Consider the following 20,208-nt stretch of genomic DNA (forward strand, 5'->3'; position numbering starts at 1 on the left):
CCCAAGGGCTGGTGGCCCTGCAGGATCTCTCTGTCCCTCCCTGTCACCCCCAGGGTGTCCCTATGGGCTGGTGGCCCTGCAGGACCCGGCTGTCCCTCCCTGTCACCCCCCAGCACCGTGGCCGTGCCCAGCACAGCCCCCATGGGATGTCCCCCCGCCCCAATATCGGCAGAACCCCCAAACCCGGCCCAGGCCCGAGCTAAAACAGGCTCAGCTCAGCTGGGCCGGGTCTTGACCCCCGCCTTGCCCCCCAAATCCCGGTTTTAAGGGGTTTTTCCTCCTCCCCCGTGCTCTGAGGCCCCCGAGAGGCTTTTTGGGGTCACCGAGGGGGTGCGGGCAGTGTCACCTCTCCCGTGGGGACATCACCTGCCTGTCCCCGTGCCGGGGTTTGCCGTGCCACCCCAAACTGGGCTGCCTGAGCCCAAGAACCTCACAGCAGACACCCCGAGCCCCCCAGCTCTTTATTAGTGCGGAGATAATAAATAGAAAAGAGCCCCTGGCTGGGGGCGCAGCGCTGTCCCCAGTTCCTGTCCCCTGTCCCCTGGCCGTGTCCCCTGGCCGTGTCCCGTGTCCCCTCCCCTGTCCCCTGGCCGCGGGATCGGGCCGGGGCTGCCGGTTTGGAGCCGCCGCCGCTGCTCTCAGTCCTGCTGCCACCGCGTGGCACTTCCCGGCCACTCCGGCTGCTGGGGACAGGCGGGGACAGGCGGGGACAGGCGGGGACAGCGCCCAGCGCCACCGCACAGGACACGGCCCCAGCTCCCGAGGGGACTCGGTGGCACCGGGGGCACAGGGGGGTCCCGAGGGGCTCACGTGGGGCAGGAGCGGGGGCTGCTCCCCCTGCCCGCGCCCCGCCGGCCTCGCTATCTCTGCCAAACGTCCGCGGGCTGTCCCCTCCGCGCGGGGACAGCGGGGACAGCGGGGACAGCGGGGACAGCCGCCCTCGGCTCGTCCGGCAGCGGCCGCGGCGCGAACGGGGGGAAGCTCTTGGCGAAGCCATCGCGGGGCTGGAGCTCGCCGGGGGCTCGGGGGGCTTCGCTGAGGGGCGCCAGGGGGGCCAGGGGGGGCTGGGGGGTGCCCGGGGCACAGCCCAGCCCCGGCGACACCCGCTCGGATTTGATGCTGATGGGCTGCGGGGACGCTCCGGGGACAGCGACAGCGGCAGCGACAGCGGCAGCGGGTGGCTCCTCCGCGGGGACCATCCGGCTGCTGGCCCTGCGGCGACAGGGCACGGGTGAGGGACTGTCCCCGTGTCCCCTTGTCACCCCGAGAGGGGTTGAGACCCTCCCAGTTCCTGTCCTGGGCTGGTTCTGGGCCCACACAGCTGCTGGGGGGGACATGGGGACAAGGTCCAAGGGGGAACCCGGCTGGAAATAATCTGGGGGTGCTTCGGGCTGACCCCCAAGAGCAGCCGGTGGGTGGGGGGCTGCCCCTCGGTGCTGCCCATGGCTGGGAGGGGACAGCAGAATGGGGTCACTCTCGCCTTGTCCCCACTGTCCCCACCACAGGGCCACCCCTGTCCTTACCCCAGCGAGGCCATGTCCTGCCTGCCTTGTTCCCCCTTGTCCTGTCCTGTCCCCGGCCCTGTCCCCCCTGTAGCCCCCCATCCCCTGCCCTGTCCCCTCTGTCCCCTGCCCTGTCCCCACCCTGTCCCCACCCTGTCCCCTGTCCTGTCCCCAGCCCTCCTCACCCCAGCGCTGCCACGTCCCGAGGGTGCTGCCAGGCCTGGGGGGGCTGCAGGAATCCGGGGGGCGCCGGGACCTCCCCAGCCCCAAAATCTGCGGGGTGGGAGCACAGAGTGAGCGGGAGGGGGTGGCCAGGGAGGGGACAAGGCTGGGGCAGCGCCACTCACCCGCCGGGGCCGGGCTGAGGAAGGGGAATCCGGCCAGGCCGTGGCTCGGGAGGCCGGAGCTGCCGGGGCTCAGCGTCTGCAGGGCGGGGTACAGCGGCCGCTGCGGGAAACGGGGGCACCCGATGGGTTCTGGGCCCCAAAACCCGGGGGGACCCCGATGGGTTCTGGGCCCCAAAACCCGGGAGGACCTTCCCCACCCCTCCCTGAGCCCCCCCAGAGAGGAAGGGGAGCATGGGAGGAGCGGGGTCTGGGGAGGGGACAGCAGCATGGCCTTGGGGACAGCCGGGTGGCCCTGAGGACAGTTGTGAGGCCTCGGGGACAGCCATGAGGCCTTGGGGACAGTCATGAGGCCTTGGGGACGGCTGTGTGGCAATGGGGACAGCAGCATGACTTTGGGGACAGCGTGTGGCCTTGGAGACAGCTGGGTGACACTGGGGACAGCCATGTGGCTTTGGGGACAGTTGTGAGGCTTCAAGGACAGCCGCGTGGCCTCAGGGACAGCCATGTGGCCTTGAGGACAGCCATGAGGCCCTGGGGACAGCCGTATGGCACTGGGTACAGCCGTGTGGCACTGGGGACAGCCGTGTGGTGCTGTGGACAGCCATGAGGCCTTGGGGACAGCCGTGTGGCCTCGGGGACATCAGACTCACCGCCGCAGTGCCGCCGCTCCGGCCGCCGGCCAGGCCGCCCTGGCTGTCCCCGCGCCGGCCCTCGGTCCCCAGGAACAGCGGCGGCGGCGTCTTGGTGGCCAGGGCGCGGCCCAGGCTGGCGGCGGGGAACAGGGGGTAGCCGAGCCCTGGGGACAGACGGACAGCGGGACACACGGGTGAGCCCCGGGGATCCCCGGGGTGCCTGCACGGCCACTGCCCCGTGGGCCACCAGGGCTGCGACGGGAGTGCCAGCAGGGCAGGGCTGGACGGGGCTCTGGGCCACACACCGGGGACAGCGGCTGCAAACGCCCTGCTGGGGGGACCCACACCCGGCTGGGGGGTCCTGTGGGAACGGCCAGTGTGCCTGCAGTCACCACGTGTCCCCATCTCAGGATTTGGGGTGCTCCCTGTCCCCACCCAGGATTTGGGGTGCTCCCTGTCCCCATCCAAGGATTGGGATGCTGCCTGTCCCCAACCCTGCCTGTCCTCCATCCCTGCCTGTCCTCCATCCCTGCCTGTCCCCCATCCCTGCCTGTCCCCATCCCTGCCTGTCCCCACCCCTGCCTGTCCTCCATCCCTGCCTGTCCCCATCCCGCATCACCTCCCACCCAGAGGTTTCCCTGCTCCAGCCCCGGGGTTTGTGGCATTTCCAGCCCCTTTTCTGTCCCCTCCAGGGGCTGAGCCCCCCGTGCCAGGCTGTGGCACTCGGGATGGGCACGGCGGGCACGGGGGAGGGCGCAGCTGCCGCCGGTGCCGGCGGGCACAGGAAGCAGCTGGAGCCGCCCCGGGCCGGTGTTTCCACAGCTGCGGCCCCGCTGCTGCCCACGCAGCCCCGGCCCCGCGCCCGGGAAGGCCCCGCGGGGGGAGCTTTGCATGCGGGGCCGGGCGGGGAAAATCCCCGCGGGGCTCGGGGGTGACGGGGTGGGCACGGCCGGGACGGGGCCAGGGCGGGAATGGGGTGCCCGGGGTGGGGGGGTCCATGGTGAGGATGGGGTGTCCATGGAAGGAATGGGGTGTCCGTGGAAAGGAGGAGGTGCCCAATGGTGGAAATGGGGTCCCCATGGAGGGTATGGGTGCCCAGGGTGGTAATGGAGTCACCATGGAGGGGATAGGGTGTCCATGGAGGAAATGAGGTGTCCATGGTGGGAATGGGGTGTGCATGGCAGGGATGGGATGTCCAGGGGGGTGCTGAGGTGCCCATGGTGGGGACAGGGCCTCATGGCAGGGATGGGGTGCCCACGGCAGGGATGGGATGTCCAGGGGGGTGCTGGGGTGCCCATGGTGGGGATGGGGTGCCCATGGTGGAGGGTCCATGGTGAGGATGGGGTGTACAGAGTGGGGGGTCCATGGAAGGAATGGGGTGTCCGTGGTGGGAATGGGGTGCCCACGGCAGGGATGGGGTGCCCACGGTGGGGATGGAGTGCCCACGGTGGGGATGGGGTGCCCATGGTGGGGACAGGGCCTCATGGCAGGGATGGGGTGCCCAAGGCAGGGATGGGGTGCCCATGGTGGGGACAGGGCTCCCACGGCGGGGTCCCCTCCCTGTGCCCACCCCCGCGGTGTCCCCGGGCCTACCTGGGGGCAGCGGCCCCGGGGACCGTCCCGGTGCTTTGGGGGCCGCGGCTCTGAGGGCGGGGGGGCGGCCCGGGCCCTGCGGGGAGCCCAGGGAGCCCTCGGGGCCCGGCGGGGAGCTGCCGTAGGCGGCCTCGGGCAGCGGCACCGGGCTCTGAGGGGACACACGGGGGGTCAGGGACAGGGACCCTCGGGGACACACGGGGGGTCAGGGACAGGGACCCTCGGCACTCTCAGGGACCCTTGGGGACGCACACAGAGGGGTCAGGGACAGGGACCCTTGGGGACACACGGGGGGTCAGGGGCAGGGACTCTCGGGACCCCAGAGGACCCTCAGGACTCTGCAGGACAAACCAGATCCCAAAGAGAGGGAGGGGACAGGACCCTTGAGGACCCTTGGAGACCCTTCGGTGACCCTTCAGGATGAGCCAGCACCCAAGGCCAGGGAGGGGACAGGACCCTTGGGGACCCTCAGGACCCTTCAGGACGAGCCAGCACCCAAGGCCAGGGAGGGGACAGGACCCTTGAGGACCCTTGGAGACCCTTCAGGATGAGCCAGCACCCAAGGCCTGGGAGGGGACGGGACCCCTGTGGACCCTCAGAACCCTTCAGGACAAACCATAACCCAAGACCAGGGAGGGGACAGGACCCTTGGGAACCCGTGGGGACTCTTGGGGACCCTCAGGACGAACCAGCACCCAAGGCCATGGAGGGGACAGGACCCTCCACGTGCCACCCGCGACTCACATAAAACCTGGGCCGCGCCAGGGCCAGATCCGCGCCCTCTCCCAGCCTCCTGCTCCTGTCCCCGGGCGGCTCCGGGCCCTCGTCCAGCTCCAGCTCGTGGCTCTCCAGCCCCAGCCCTTTGCGCTTGAGCGTCTGCGGGGAGGGCACCGTGAGCGGGTCCCCGGGCACCGCGCGCCCCGGCGCCGCCCCGGGCGCTACCTCGAGGATGTCGGAGTTGGTGCGGCTCTCGTGGGGCTCGCTGTACTCGGTGTACTTGAGCAGCACCTTGTCCATGTCGGTGCTGGCGTACTGGAACAGGCGGTTGGTGCTGTTGAAGATGATGAGCGCGATCTCGCAGTCGCACAGCACGCTCAGCTCGTACGCCTTCTTCATCAGCCCGAATTTCCGCTTGGTGAAGGTCACCTGAGGGGGGCCGGGGGTGAAAACCCCCCAAAAAATGCTCAATTCTCCCAAAAACGCTCCCCTCGGCGCAATTCTGCCTCCCATCCTCCTCATCCTCTCCCTGATCCCACCTCACCCCGAGCAGCCCCCACCTGCCGGTTCCGCTGGTCCAAAATGCGGCTGATCTGGATTTTTTTGCGGCCCATTTTGGCCTCCTCCGCCGGGCTCGGGGCTGGAAGAGAGCGAGAGACGCCTGAGCCTGCAGCCCTGGGGCCGTCCCCAGCCACAGTCCGCCCCGGCGCCGCCAAAAATAAGCTTGGCCGCGAAAAAAATCGATTTTTGGAGGAAGTTCGGTCATTTCTTCTTCCGCGAAGATGGTGGCCAAGCGGAAAATGGGGGAAAATCGGGAAATTCTGTTCGGTTAGAGGGGAAAAATCCCCTCGGCCTTGCCCAGCCAGCCCACGCATCACTCCCCAAGCACCTTTGGGTGAGGCTGTGATCCCAAATCACGGGGTCCCGAATTCTGGGGGCTTTGGGAGCGGAGTTCTCACCCCAAACCCCGAGGCTGCTCCTGAAGCTGCTCCTGGAGCTCTGTGGGACGGGGATGGCGTTTAAAAGGGGCCGGGCTGGAGGCGGGGAGGGTCCCTCAAACAAAAGCGTTGGTTTGAGGTTTAAATTTGGGGATTTTTTTTTTTTAATTTCTTTTTTTTTTTTTTTTTTTTTTTTCTCAAGCTCCAGCAGACTAAATTTGCCCTCCGCCACTCGCAGGCCAGGAAGTGGCTGCACGAGGAGACGGCAAAGCGAAACCGCCCGCGCACCCTGCGGCCTCGTGAGGCAGCCCGGGACAGGGACAGGGGCTGGTGACACCGGTGCCACCGGGCTGAGGGGTGCCAGCACCCCCCGAGACTGTCATAGGGATGGGACACCCCAATTCCTGTCAGACCCCCCAAATCCTGCTCCTCTGCCACCCCTACAGCACTGGGACACCCTCCTGCCAGCCCCGGGCAGGGACACGGGCCTGGTGACACCGGTGCCACGGTGACTGAGGGGTGCCAGCCCCCCCGAGCCTGTCATAGGGATGGGACACCCCAATTCCTGTCACATCCCCCAATCCCTGTCACACCCCCCCAGTCCCTGTCCCACCCCCCAATTCCTGTCACATCCCCCAATTCCTGTCCCATCCCCCAATCCCTGTCCCACCCCCCAATTCCTGTCCCTCTGCCACCCCCCAGCCACAGCCACCCCCAAATCCCCCAATGCCACCAAGGTGGCAGAGCCACGGGTGGCACCGGGATGTCCCCAGCGTGTGCCCACCCCGGTGTGGGGACAGCCCCGGGCTGGCTCTGTCCCCGCTGTCCCCAAGCCCGGTGGCAGCTCCGCCTTGGGGACAGCTCTGGGACCCCCCCGTGCCAGCCCGGGTGCCAGGGGGCGCTTGGGGACCCTGGGGTCCCCCCGCGTGTCCCCCTCCCCCTCTCGAGGAGCACGCTGCCATTTCACCAGCGTGCTCGCTGCTATTTTTAGCTGATCAAAACTAATTTTAATTTATGGAAGGAAATTGCGCTGCCGTTCCCACGGCCCCGCTGCCACCCTGTGTCCCCGGGCCCACGCACGACCCCCCCCGTGCCCCCTCCCCAGGGCCTGGGGGTGCCCGGAGCCCCCCGGCCCCGCCGGAAAGGGCCGAGAATGAATTCCCCGGTGGAAAAGGAGAGGTTTTCCCGTTCCCACCCATCCCTGGGGGTTCTCCTGGCTCCCACACCTGCGGCGCTCCCTGGGGACACCCCGAGCTCCCCGGGGGTCGCTCTGGGGCTGCACCCCGGGGTTGGGATGTTTGGGGCTGGGGGTGCTGGCCCGGCTGTGACCCCCCCGTGTCCCTGCACAGCCTCAGCCTGGGGGAGGATTGGGGGATGGAGGGACGGATGGACACAGGGGTGGACAGACAGATGGACACAGGGATGGAGGGATGGACACAGGGAGGGAGGGAGGGATGGATGGATGGATGGATGGATGGATGGATGGACGGACACGGGGATGGATGGATCCATGGATCTATGAATGGATGATGGATAGATGGATCCATGGATGGATGGATGGATGGACGGACAGATGGATGGATGGATGGATGGATGGATGGATGGATGGATGGATGGATGGATGGACGGATGGATGGATGGATGGATGGATGGATGGACGGACGGACGGATGGATGGACGGACAGATGGATGGATGGATGGATGGATGGATGGATGGATGGATGGATGGATGGATGGACGGACAGATGGATGGATGGATGGATGGATGGATGGATGGATGGATGGATGGATGGATGGACGGACGGATGGATGGACACGGGGATGGATGGATCCATGGATCTATGAATGGATGATGGATAGATGGATCCATGGAAGGATGGATGATGGATAGGTGGATCCATGGATGGACGGCTGCATCCCCCACCCGCAGCAGGGACATGAAATAACCCCAAGGATTTTCCTGGGGACAGCCCCCCCAGACCCTTGGGTGCTGCGGTACCTCAGTGCCCCAGGGGGACATGGAAGGTTCCAGCACCCACAGGGCAATTCCAAGGGGGTCCTGAGAGGCGCTAATTGGGATTGGGATTGGGATTGGGATTGGGATTGGGATTGGGATTGGGATTGGGATCACTCCCACCTCACCCCAGCCATCCCAGCGGGACCCAGCACCCACAGCTCGGCCTCACCCCAAACCCCACACTGGGATCGGGTTTATAACCAACCCCACAGCCCCTCTGTGCCTTTAGGGGACATTTGCGCAGAGCCAGGGGTGTGAATTCCCAACTCCAGCTCCTGACTGGTGACCAAACAAACCCTGAGGGAGCCGCGCGTTCTTTCCGTGAGCCACCGTGGGATCCCAGCGCCACAACGGTGCCTCCAGCACTGCCCCCACACCCTGGATGGGCCCAGAAACCCTAAATCCTCCAAATTTATCCCAAAATTCAGGCAGGGGGGTATTAAAGGAAAAAGCTGCCCAGGACTGAGCGCTCCCCTAAAACACCCCTGAGTCAGGGTCTCAGAGCTGCCCAGGGATCCATCCTCCCATGGGGTACAGCAAGCGCAGAAAAGGGGTTTTTTTACCAAATTATGGGGGTTTTGCTGCAAATCTGAGAGCTGGGGTTGACTGGGAAGGACTGGGAGGGGATTGGTTCTCAAACACCCGCTGGTGACTTTTGGCAGCTCCCAAAAAGCGTTTTGGGAGAAAAAAATCCAATTACAGCAGGGAGAAAAGGGTTTCCATGCCGAGGGAGGGGAAAATCTGAGCCAGGAGCAGCAAAACCCCACAGGAGGGAGGGGAGGATGGTGATGGGACCGGGAGGGGAACAGGGGTGGGGATGGGGGCTTGAAATGGGGTTTGGGATGGGGGTAATGGGGGTTTGGAATGGGGGTTTGGAATGGGGGTTTGAAATTGGGGTTTGAAAAATGGGGTTTTGAGAAATAGGGTTTGAAATGGAATTTAAAATGGGAGTCTGAAATGGGGATTTAAACAGGGGTTTGAAATGGGGGTTTGAAATGGGGTTTGGAATGGGGGTTTGAGAAATGGGGTTTGAAATGGGGGTTTGAAATTGGGGTTTGAAAAATGGGGTTTGAGAAATAGGGTTTGAAATGGGGGCTTGAAACGGAATTTAAAATGGGGGTCTGAAACAGGGGTTTGAAATGGGGATTTAAATGGGGATTCTAAATGGGAATTTGAAATGGGGTTTGCAATGGGGGTTTGATATGAGGATTTAAAATGGGGTTTGCAGTGGGGGTTTGATATGAGGATTTAAAATGGGGTTTGCAGTGGGGGTTTTAGCAGCACCAGACACCAGCGCTGTGCCCGGAGGCCAAGCCCAGCCCCGGCCCCGTGGTTTGGGTCCCCTGGGAAGGAAGGGCTGAGCCGCTGTGAGCGGCATCCGAGCCCGGCGCGGGGAAAAGTCAAAGTTGAGCGTGGAGTTTGTGCCGGGCCCTCCTGCTTTTTATAGGTTGTTTAAACAAGTGACCAGTACAAACCAGCAGGGGCTGGGCGGGACTGGAGCCGGGGGGAGCGGGCTGGGAAATGGGGGAGAGGTGGGGACGGGCCCTGAGGGGTTTGGGACCACCAGGACCCCCCAAACCCCGTCCCTGCATCCCAAACACCCATTAGCCATAAACCCCTCGGGTTTGGGACCACCAGGACCCCCCAAACCCCATTCCCAACCTCCCAAACACCCATTAGCCAAAAGCCCCTCGGGTCTGGGACCACCAGGACCCCCCAAACCCCGTCCCTGCATCCCAAACACCCATTAGCCATAAACCCCTCGGGTCTGGGGGCTCTGGGGACAGTGCCACCCTCAGCCCCGCTGTCACTGTCGCTGTCCCCCTGGGGGTGACACAGAGCGAAAGCCCCGGGGCCGATGGGTGGAGGATTTTCGGTTCCAGAATGAGTGTGAGGAAGGAGGAAGGATTGAAATGGCCCCAAAACCGAGGCCGCTCACGGCCCCGGGGAGGGTGGACGGACACACGGACCCCTCCAGCCCCGGGCACCACTGAGGCTCCATCCAGGGAAGGAACTCACAATTCCCGTGGGATTCATTTGGGGGGGGTCCCCACTTGGTGCTGGGGGCACCCGGGGCTGGCCCCGCAGCTTTGGGGCTGCCTGGCCCACAGAGCTGCTCTGTCCTCACAATCCTGAGGGGATTTCTGGGAAAACGGGGAAATTCAAGGGGATTTAAATTGTTAAATTGTCCTGATTTCCCCCCAAATCCTTCTGGGTGCCCCCGCTGCAGCCTGCCAGGCTCTGCAGCCCCTCAGTGCTGGATCCCAGCCGGATCCCTCTCCCTTTGCGCCGAAGGCTCACAAAGTTTCCCAAATCCACTTTTTTGGGTGTCGTGGGTGCCCTGGGCTTGGGAAGGTTTGGGGTCCTAAACCAGACCTGAGGCCTGGTTTAGGCTGATTTAGGCTGGTTTACTGCCTGATTTAGGCAGGTTTATTGCCTGGTTTAGGCTGGTTTAGCCTGGTTTAGGCTGGTTTACTGCCTGGTTTAGGCTGGTTTACTGCCTGGTTAAGGCTGGTTTACTGCCTGGTTTACTGCCTGGTTAAGGCTGGTTTATTACCTGGTTTAGGCTGGTTTCAGCTGGTTTATTGCCTGGTTTGTGCTGGTTTATTGCCTGGTTTACTGCCTGGTTTAGGCTGGTTTACTGCTGGCAGGACCCATCAGGATCTCCCTCCCTTTGCACAGAACTTTCCCAAAGTTTCCCAAATCACGTTTTCGGGATGCCGTGGGTGCCCTGGGCAGGTCTGGGGTCCTAAGCCAGTCCTGGGGCCTCGCCCACGTCCCTCCTTCCCCCAGAGCTCCCCGAGGTGGCCGTGCCGTGCCCAGCTGGCAGCGGGGCACAGGGCCAGCCCGGGGTGTCCCGATGGTCCCCCCGCTCCTTCCCCAGCCCCAGGGATGCCCGGGGGGGGGGTCCCGGGGGCACTGCCCCCCCTCTTTGGGTCCCATCCCCAATTTCCTGCTCATCCCGAGCTGCCACGGAAATCCATTCCCTGGGAAACTCAGGCTGGCAGCGCTGGGAGAGTTTCTGTCATCAAAAGAGTAAAAAATCCCTGAGGGTGGGATGGGGACAGGGACAGGGACAGAAGGGACAGGGACAGGAGGGACAGGGACAGGGACAGACACAGAAGGGACAGGGACACGCTGGCAGCGGGCTGTGCTGGGCAGGAGGATCTGGCAGAGGTTCCACCTCACTCTCTACGGGTGCCAGGGGGACCCAGGTGCCCTGGGACACCCTGGAGATGCCGCACGGAGGTGCCACCTCCCTGGGGATGCCCCTGGCCGGAGCCGCGGCCGTGTCCTGTCCCCTGCCGGGAGCAGGAAGGGACCAGCACGTGCCCCGCGAGGTGGCAGCGCCATCGGGGCTGACCGGGCGCGCTGTCCCCGCTGTCCCCGCTGTCCCCGCAGGCGCCGCTGCCGTGCCTCAGTTTCCCCGCAGCCCCCGGTGGTCCCGGGGGCGGCGGCGGGGCCGGGGCAGGGCGGCTGCCGCCCAGGCTGCACTTTTGGGTTAAACCCGGGCGTTCCTCCCTGCGCAGACACGAGTAAAAATAACCGGCCCGGGCTCGGCGCAAACCGCAGGCTTTTTATAGCCCGCCATCCCGAGACGGCGGGGCGGGGGCCGGGGCTCCGCCGTGCCCAGAGCCGCCCGCCGGGCGCCGGCCCGGCCGCACCGGCCCCTCCCGGGCCGGCCCCGCTGCCGCTCCGTGCCCGGGCGCCCCGGGATGCGGCCGGAGCCCCGGCGGGGGAGAGCGGGGCAGGCAGCGCTGCTGCCGCCGGTCGCCGTGCCCGGTGCCCGGTGCCGGTGCCAGCGGAGCGCGGGACCCCGTGCCCGCCGCGGGACACGCACCTGGGCAGCGGCGCTCCCTCCTCGGCGGCCCCGCGCGCTCCCGGCGCTGCAGCGGAGCCGGGCAGGCCCCGGGGCCGGTCCCGGTGCTGGTCCCGGTGCTGGTCCCGGTGCTGGTCTCCGTGTCAGACCCGTTGTCGGTCCCGGTCCCGGTCCCGGTCCCGTCCGTGCCCCCGGAGCGCTGCCGCCGCCTGACCGAGCAGCGCCGCTGACATTTGCATAACCCCGCCCACACCGCCCGAAGATTTGCATACAGCAGCCGCGCTGTTCTGCCATTGGTTAATGGAGGGTGTTCATTTGCATAGTCACGCCCTTGTCCGGGTGAAGGGCGGGGCGAATGAAAGGGGCGTGGCCAGGAGTTCGGGGAGCTGCAGGTGGGAAAAGGGAATACCGGGGAATTCAGGGAAAATCAGGGAATATCAGGGGAATCGGGAAATCAGAGAATATCAGGAACTATCAGGGAATTAAGGGAATATCAAGGAATAACAGGGGAATTCAGGGGAATCGGGAAAATCAGGGAAATCTGGGAATATCAGGGAATTCAGGGAATATCAAGGACTAAGAGGGGAATTCAGGGAATATCAGGGAATAGCATGGAAATCAGGGGAATCAGGAAATCAGGGAAATCTGGGAATATCAGGGAATATCAGGGAATCGGGTCCCACCCAGCCCCACAGCAGCGACATTTTTGCACCCCGGACATCCTGGGGCTCCTGTCCCGACTCCCATTCCCGGGAAGATCAGGAGGAAAACCGGGAGAAATGAGGAATTTCTGGATGAGGCTCTCAGGCGTTCGGGACGTGACATCTCCCCCAGAGCTGCTTTTAAAGCTCGTGATTTACAGAGTGCAATTAGCGGAGTGTTAATGAGCCTCGCCAGTAATATTAATTGATCCCGAAGAGCGGCTGGGGGGAAAACAGAAGGGTCGGAGCTCCGGCAGAGTCCGAGGTGACACATCCAGGTGTCCCCTCCAGCCCTGGGACACTTTGGGGACACTCAGGTGGCTCTTTGGGTGTGGGACATCCCTGCCCCGTCCTGCCCTGTCCTTCCCTCACCTCACCTGTCCCGGTCCGGCCCGGGTCAGGGCCACTCCAGCCGTGCCAGGCAGAGCCGTTTTTGGGGTTTTTGGGGACAGGGACCCCGCGGTCCCCCCGGGTCAGGGGTTGTGCCCCGCTGTTCCTTCCCAGCTCCCAAAGCTTTGAGCTCCCTCCCGAGGCTCCTCTTGCCCCAAAATCCCGGGTTTTAGGGAGTTTGGGGTGCCGGATGGCCTGGGATGGGAGCTGCGCCCCAAGGGACACCGGCGGGGACACGGAAAGGGACAGAGCTGCCGTCACCAGGAGCTGCTTTGGGCACCTTGGGCCGAGTCCCAGGGACTGCCACCCCCTCCGGGCCTTCCCAAAAACGCTGGAAAGGAGCCGGGAGCCAAAGCGCGGCCGCGGCCGCTGCCAAGGCCAACACGGCGGGACTTGAAAATAGCCCCGAGAGCGGCACGGCCCCGGTGCCAGCGGGAACCGCCCACGCGGGACCGGACGGAGGGGCAGCGGGGACAGAGAGGGACAGGGAGGGACAGGGAGGGACAGAGAGGGACAGCGGGGACAGAGAGGGACAGGGAGGGACAGGGAGGGACAGGGAGGGACAGAGAGGGACAGGGAGGAACAGAGAGGGACAGCAAGGGACAGCCAGCACTGCCACTGCAGACAGAAAGCTCAGCTCGGTCTGGATGGCACAGCCCGGCTGGGCGCGGCTGCTGGCACCGGGATGGGGGTGGCCCCCGCTGTCCCCCGGTGTCCCCGTGTCCCTCCCGCGGGAATGGCTGTGCCGGGAAGCGCGGGGCCCTTCCCGAGGTGCCCGGCGACCCGCGGGGTGAATTCCCCCGGGCTGCTCCTGCTGGGAACCTCGAGCAGCCCCGGGCCGGCGCTGCCGGGCGGGTCCCGCGGGGGCTCCGCTTCCCGGGGTATTTACACGGCCTGGGAAACGCGCGGGGTCCCGGGGGCCGGCCCGAGGGTCCTTTCCCAGCCTGGCGGGACTGGGAACGTCCCGGGAGCTCCCCGGGGGCCGCGGGGACGGTCCCGGCGCGGGCGGAGGCCAAAGGCGCCGCTCCCGGGGGTGCGGGAACCGCGGGACCCCGTCCCACAGCGGGGTCAGTCCCGGGGCTCTCCCGGGGAACGGCAGCGCTGGGAACGGGAGGGCGGCTCGGTGCCCGTCTGTCCGTCCATCCATCGGTCCGTCCGTCTGTCCGTCCATCCATCGGTCCGTCCGTCCTCAGTCCCCACCCCCGCTCCCTCCACTCCCTCCCGCCGCCCCCAGGAGGCTCCCGGGGCCCCACCGGGGGCGGGCACGGGGAGGGTCCGGCAGGGGGGCAGGACCGGAGGCAGGACGGGCCCGCCCCGGCGGACCCCGCGGAACGGCGGCAGCACCGGCCCGGTGCCCGTTCCCGGTTCCCATTCCCCGCCCAAGCTTCCGAGTCGGGGAGCGCACGCAGTTCGGCACCCCCGGTTCCGCCGGTGCCCCCGGTTCCCGGTGCCGGTACCGGCCCCGCCATGCCCTCCGCGTACCCGCAGCGAGCCCTGACGGTGCTGCTGCTCTTCGGGACCCTGTCGGCCGCCATGGCGCTGCTCTCCTCCAGCCTCATCTTCCAGCTGCCCTCGGGCCGCGCCGCTCCCGGCGCCGGCGCGCTCCCGGAGCCGGTGGCCGCCGCCGTGCTGCCGGTGTCGGCCGTGCTGGCCGCGCTCTGCCTGGTGCTCAACGTGAGCTGCCTCCTGCTCTGCCTCCTGCACGGCTACTTCAGCACCGAGCTGGGCCGGGGGCAGCGCGGGCCCGAGCGGTGAGAGCGCCGGGCGGGGACACCGGGAACCGGGGGGAGCGGGAGAGGCGGGGAACGGGAACGGAGGGGCTCGGGATAAACGGGGACCGGGCTGGAGGGACCGGGGGGCTCGGGATAAACGGGGACCGGGGCTGGAGGGACCAGGGATGCCCGGAGGGTTCCGGGGGAACAGAAAATCCTCTAAGGGGTCCGGGGGAACCGGGGATGCCCGGAGGAGTCCAGGGCAACCGGAGGGACCGGGAATGCCCGGAAGGGTCCGGGGGATCCAGGAATCCTCGGAGGGGTCCGGGGGAACCGGGGATGCTCCGAGCGGTCCGGGCAGAAGGGAAGGGCTGGAGGACGCAGCGGGGTCAGGGAATGAGGGGTCCCGGTGCCAACTCCTCCCGTGCCCCAAAACCCCCGTGAGGATTTGCTGGGTCCCCTCCAAAAGGGGCTGTGGGGAGCAATGGGTGGAAAATCCCCCAAATCCCTCTCCGTGAACCCCAGGGCTGGAACTGAGCTCTTTAATTTGAGTTTTAGAGACTCCAGAAACTGGGGCCGGCAGGTTTAACCTGGCTGCGCAATCCAGGGGGTTTCATTTCCATAATTGGAAAATCTTGGATTTGGAATGGGCTGGGGGCTCCTGGCCCAGCGCCTGGGTTAAAACTAAAAAACAACTCGGGGATAATCTGATTTTAAAGGATTTTGGTGACGACTGGACTTGGTGGGGTGGCTCACGAAATTTTGGGACCTTTCTGACTTCAGTCAAAACGCGCTGAAAGGGAATGACGACGCTTCAACAGCTCCTTTTTGTCCCTTAATTGGAGAATCCAATCAGGCCCGGCTCTGCGCGGAGCACCGGGCTGGAGAAATTCCAGCAGCGCCTCCTCAGCCTCTTCCAACGCTTCATTAACGGAGGAGAGCAAAAATATTTCCCTAAAAACACAAAAAATTCCCACAACAAACTCGGCTTTTCTGCTGGAAAATTAACAACAAAAAATTCCCCACCCCGAGCTGTGAATTTTCCTGTGATCCCAGCCTGGATTTTGGGCTGTAACTGCTCCGTTTGGGAGCTGGAAATTTGGGAGTTGCGAGGTCGCAGGTGAGGAAAAATCCCATGGCCAAAAACTCCCAGAGCGAAGCGCCGTGAGGCTCTTCCCCAATAATTCGAATTTCAGGAGGATTCTGTGCCTCTCCCCGGGAATGTCCAGCAGATCCCGTGCCCGTGCCTCAGTTTCCCCGGCTGCGGCTGGAGCTCTCCGCTCAGACCGGGAGGAAAGGGGGGATTCGGGGCCGCGGGTTCGGGGCATGGCCAGGAGGTGGCGCTGATGTCCCCGCGCTGCGGTGGCGCCACGGAGCTGCTCGGGGCTGGGAGCCCCAATTGCTGCCGTGACCCCAAACTGCCGCAGTCACCCCCAATTGCCGCTGTCACCCCCAATTGCTGCGGTGACCCCAAACTGCCGCTGTCACCCCAAACTCTGCTGTCACCCTGAACTGGTGCTGTCACCCCAAAGTGACGCTGTGACCCCGAATTTCGCTGCCACCCCAAATTGCCACTGTCACCCCGAACTGGTGCTGCCACCCCGAACTGGCCCTGTCACCCATTCCAGATTTTTCCTGGGCTCAGATCAGGACCAGGATTATTGAAGTTGGCGGGAGACGACCCACCTTGCGTTGGTCAGCATCGACTCCACTTTATTGATCAATCAGGCACCTTTTATAACAGTGTTAATTCACTTCATGCATATTGCAAAATCTGAGCTCACAATAGGTCAGAGATAACATACCAACTCCTCCTTAAGTTTCCAATACCAAGATTTGGGTTCTCAAAATTATTCTTGCTTTCCCAAAACAGCCAAAGATAGAACATCCACTTGTTATGAGAAAGCTGCCTGAGAACTCTGATGTGCAAGGCTCTCAAGGCCTTCATGTTTGCCACTTTTACCTGTAGTTAAAAATAACCTGAGAACCTCTGCTGTTCACAGAAGCAGGCTGTGAGAACCTGCTCTTCACAGCTGCTTTCTAAGCCATCTCTGAAAAAATCTCCAACACAGGATCAGTTCTGAGTTCCTCCCTCCATCCTTTCTCCCGGGCTCAGAGCAGGACTGGAGTCCTTCCAGAGGTTCTTTTCCCTGCCAGGAGCCCTTCCAGAGCTGTTTTCCCTCTTTTCCCTGTTTTCCCTCCTTTCCCTGTTTCCCAGGGCTCTCTGGTTCCTCCTGGACAGCCGGAGCGTCCGGCACGCGGCCATCGGGCTCTTCTGCTGCGGGGTCTGCCTCTACCTCACAGGCAAGTGACCCCAGGGTCCCCCATGTCCCCCCAGGGTCCCCCATGTCCCCCCAGTGTCCCCCATGTCCCCCCAGTGTCCCCCATGTCCCCCCAGTGACCCCAGGGTCCCCCATGTCCCCCTAGTGTCCCCAGTGTAATTTTGTAGGGGCTGGAGGGGTCCAGAGATGGGAACGGAGCTGGAGAATTCCTGAGGGGGCTGGAATTTCCAAATCCGGGAAATTTCCAAATTTTTCCAAGAATTTCCAAATCCATCCCTTACATAATCCCAGCTCCTGAGCTGTTCTCCAGCCTCAACCACTCCATGAATTCCCAAACCCATCCCTCTTTAATCTCAGCTCCTGAGCTCTTTCCCAGGCTCTCCTGAGCTGTCCCTGAGCCTTTTCCAGCCTCAGCCACCGCAGGAATTCCCAAACCCATCCCTGTTTACTCCTGAGCCTTTTCCAGCCTCATTTACCCCAGGAATTCCCAAACCCATTCCTGTTTACTCCTGAACCCCCCTTTCCAGCCTCATTTACCCCAGGAATTCCCAAACCCATCCCTCTTTATTCCTGAGCCCTTTTCCAGCCTCAGCCACCCCAGGAATTCCCAAACCCATCCCTGTTTACTCCTGAGCCCTTTTCCAGCCTCATTTACCCCAGGAATTCCCAAACCCATCCCTGTTTACTCCTGAGCCCCTTTCCAGCCTCAGCCACCCCAGGAATTCCCAAATCCACCCCATTCTATTCCAGGCTCCTGAGCTCTTTCCCAGGCTCTCCTGAGCTGTCCCTGAGCCCCTTTCCAGCCTCATTTACCCCAGGAATTCCCAAACCCATCCCTGTTTACACCTGAGCCCCTTTCCAGCCTCATTTACCCCAGGAATTCCCAAATCCATCCCTGTTTACTCCTGAGCCCCCTTTTCCAGCATCAGCCATCCCAGGAATTCCCAAATCCACCCCATTCTATTCCAGGCTCCTGAGCTCTTTCCCAGGTTCTCCTGAGCTGTCCCTGAGCCCCTTTCCAGCCTCAGCCACTGCAGGAATTCCCAAATCCACCCCATTCTATTCCAGGCTCCAGAGCTCTTTCCCAGGCTCTCCTGAGCTGTCCCTGAGCCTTTTCCAGCCTCAGCCACTGCAGGGATTCCCAAACCCAACCCTGTTTACTCCTGAGCCCCTTTCCAGCCTCATTTACCCCAGGAATTCCCAAACCCATCCCTGTTTACTCCTGAGCCCTTTTCCAGCCTCATTTACCCCAGGAATTCCCAAACCCATCCCTGTTTACTCCCGAGCCCCTTTCCAGCCTCATTTACCCCAGGAATTCCCAAACCCATCCCCGTTTACTCCTGAGCCCCTTTCCAGCCTCATTTACCCCAGGAATTCCCAAACCCATCCCTGTTTACTCCTGAGCCCCTTTCCAGCCTCAGCCACCCCAGGAATTCCCAAATTCACCCCATTCTATTCCAGGCTCCTGAGCTCTTTCCCAGGTTCTCCTGAGCTGTCCCTGAGCCCCTTTCCAGCCTCAGCCACCCCAGGAATTCCCAAACCCATCCCTGTTTACTCCTGAGCCCTTTTCCAGCCTCATTTACCCCAGGAATTCCCAACCCCGCCGTTTCCCCGTGTGTCCCCGCAGCCCTGGCGCTGTCCATGCTGCTGCTGTTCCAGCTGGAGGCCGCCATCGCCAGCGCCTGCGTCCTGACCTCGGGCGCGCTGCTGCTGCTGCTCTCCCTGCTCCACGCGCTGCTCCGCGCCTGCCGCGTCTCCCCCCGGCGCTCGGAGCCTCCCCCGGCCCTCTACGAGAACGGCTCGGCCCCGCCCGGCCCCGAAATCCACCGGGAATTCTCCTTCCCGCCTTCCCCCGAGGGCAAATCCCGGCCGGGCTCGGCCTCCAGCAGCAACCCGAGCTCCGGGAGCAAGGAATTCCCAAGGGAATCCCAGTGGGAATTGTCCAGGAGCAAGGAATTCCTGAGGGAATCCCAGGACTGGTCCAGGAGCAAGGAGTTCCCAAGGGAATCCCAGTGGGAATTGTCTGGGAGCAAGGAATCCCAATGCCAGGACTGGTCCAGGAGTAAAGAATTTCCAAAGGAATCCCAGTGGGAATTGTCCAGGAGCAAGGAATTGCCCAGGGGATCCCAGTGGGAATTGTCCAGGAGCAAAGAATTCCTGAGGGAATCCCAGGACTGGTCCAGGAGCAAGGAATTCTCAAAGGAATCCCAGTGGGAGTTGTCCAGGACCAAGGAATTCCCAAGGGAATCGTCCAGAAACAAAGAATTCCTGAGGGAATCCCAGGACTGGTCCAGGAGTAAAGAATTCCCAAAGGAATCCCAGTGGGAATTGTCCAGGAGCAAGGAATTCCCAAGGGAACCCCAGGACTGGTCCAGGAGCAAGGAATCCCAATGCCAGGACTGGTCCAGAATCACAGAATTCCCCAGGGAATCCCAGCAGGAATTGTGCAGGAGCACAGAATTCCCCAGGGAAGCCCGAACTCACGGGACACTTTTGGAGCCAGGGCTGCTGCAGGAGCAGGGCCATCCCTGGAACGTCACCAGCAGGGAGATGAGGAATGCCACGTCCCACAGAGCCACCAAGGACTCCACGCTGGTCTGAGGGAAATTCGGGATTTTTCTCGAGGAGGAGTTGATGGTTTTTCATGGTTTTGGGGTTTTTTTTTTCTGGAAAAATTCCTTTATCCACAGGGAAAATCCCAGTGCTGCCTGCCTGGGAACCCAAATCCATCCCAGCCGTGGGAGAGGATCTGGGAGCAGAAATTGGAATTTTCACCATTTCAGAATTTCAGCTTTTCCCAGCAGATCCTGACTGATTTCCCTTCTCCTTCCTCCCCACTCCATCCTCATCCTCAGCACTGGCACGGATGGGGGATTGGGGTGGGGAAAATCAAATTTGGGGTGGGGAAAATCAAATTTGGGGTGGGGGAAAACCCAGTTTGGGGTGGGGAAAATCAAATTTGGGGTGGGGGAAACCCAGTTTGGGGTGGGGAAAATCAGATTTGGGGTGGGGGAAATCAAATTTGGGGTGTGGGAAATCCAGTTTGGGGTGGGGAAAATCAAATTTGGGGTGGGGAAAATCAAATTTGGGGTGTGGGAAATCCAGTTTGGGGTGGCCAGGAACAGATTTGGGGTAGGAAAAGGCAGATTTGGGGTGTCAGAGGAAACTTGGGGTGGCAGGAAGGGGGTTCGGGGTGGCCAAAAGTGGTTTTGGGGTGGCAAAGAACAGATTTGGGGTGGGGAAAAGCAGATTTGGGGTCGCAGGAAGGGGGTTTGGGGTGGGAAAAAGCAGATTTGGGGTGGGGAAAACACAGATTTGGGGTGTCACTGCTATTATCCCAAATTCCACCTGCTATCCCAAGCACAATTCCCCTGGAATTTGAGTTTTATTCCCTGAATCTCCCTGGAAAATCCAGGAGGGATCCACAGCAAAGCTCTGCTCCCTCCCAGTCGCCTCCAAAACCAAGACTGCAAAACAAAAATCCTTTTTTTAATTTTTTTTTTTTGTATTTTAAGGAATCTTTTCTCCCTTGAAAGCCCAAAATTCCACATTCCTTT

At 62.9% G+C, this 20,208-nt stretch overlaps 2 protein-coding genes across 3 annotated transcripts; one reads left to right on the forward strand and one right to left on the reverse strand.

The window, feature by feature from the left end:
• Positions 1 to 256: 256 nt before the first annotated feature.
• Positions 257 to 13,172, reverse strand: MEF2B (myocyte enhancer factor 2B). Of its 2 annotated transcripts, none has more exons than XM_074528837.1 (9): positions 11,588 to 13,172; positions 5,352 to 5,431; positions 5,083 to 5,220; positions 4,819 to 4,950; positions 4,075 to 4,225; positions 2,500 to 2,645; positions 1,850 to 1,949; positions 1,688 to 1,775; positions 257 to 1,212 (listed from the first exon to the last, which is right to left on the reverse strand). In XM_074528837.1, exons 2-9 carry the CDS (start codon positions 5,403 to 5,405, stop codon positions 861 to 863), a joined length of 1,161 nt encoding a protein of 386 aa, XP_074384938.1. In that variant the 5' UTR covers positions 5,406 to 5,431; positions 11,588 to 13,172; the 3' UTR covers positions 257 to 860. The 2 variants fall into 2 exon arrangements, with proteins under 2 accessions (XP_074384938.1, XP_074384937.1); XM_074528836.1 differs by having other exon boundaries at positions 263 to 1,212; positions 5,017 to 5,220; positions 11,588 to 13,168.
• Positions 13,173 to 13,879: 707 nt separating this feature from the next.
• TMEM221 (transmembrane protein 221) lies at positions 13,880 to 19,565 on the forward strand. The gene is made up of 3 exons (XM_074528835.1): positions 13,880 to 14,408; positions 16,588 to 16,673; positions 18,279 to 19,565. The coding sequence occupies exons 1-3, from the start codon at positions 14,125 to 14,127 to the stop codon at positions 19,250 to 19,252; spliced, it is 1,344 nt and encodes a 447-aa protein (XP_074384936.1). The 5' UTR covers positions 13,880 to 14,124; the 3' UTR covers positions 19,253 to 19,565.
• Positions 19,566 to 20,208: the final 643 nt, after the last annotated feature.

Source organism: Zonotrichia albicollis, chromosome 29 (genome assembly GCF_047830755.1).
Source record: "Zonotrichia albicollis isolate bZonAlb1 chromosome 29, bZonAlb1.hap1, whole genome shotgun sequence".
In the NCBI taxonomy this organism is placed as follows: domain Eukaryota; kingdom Metazoa; phylum Chordata; class Aves; order Passeriformes; family Passerellidae; genus Zonotrichia; species Zonotrichia albicollis.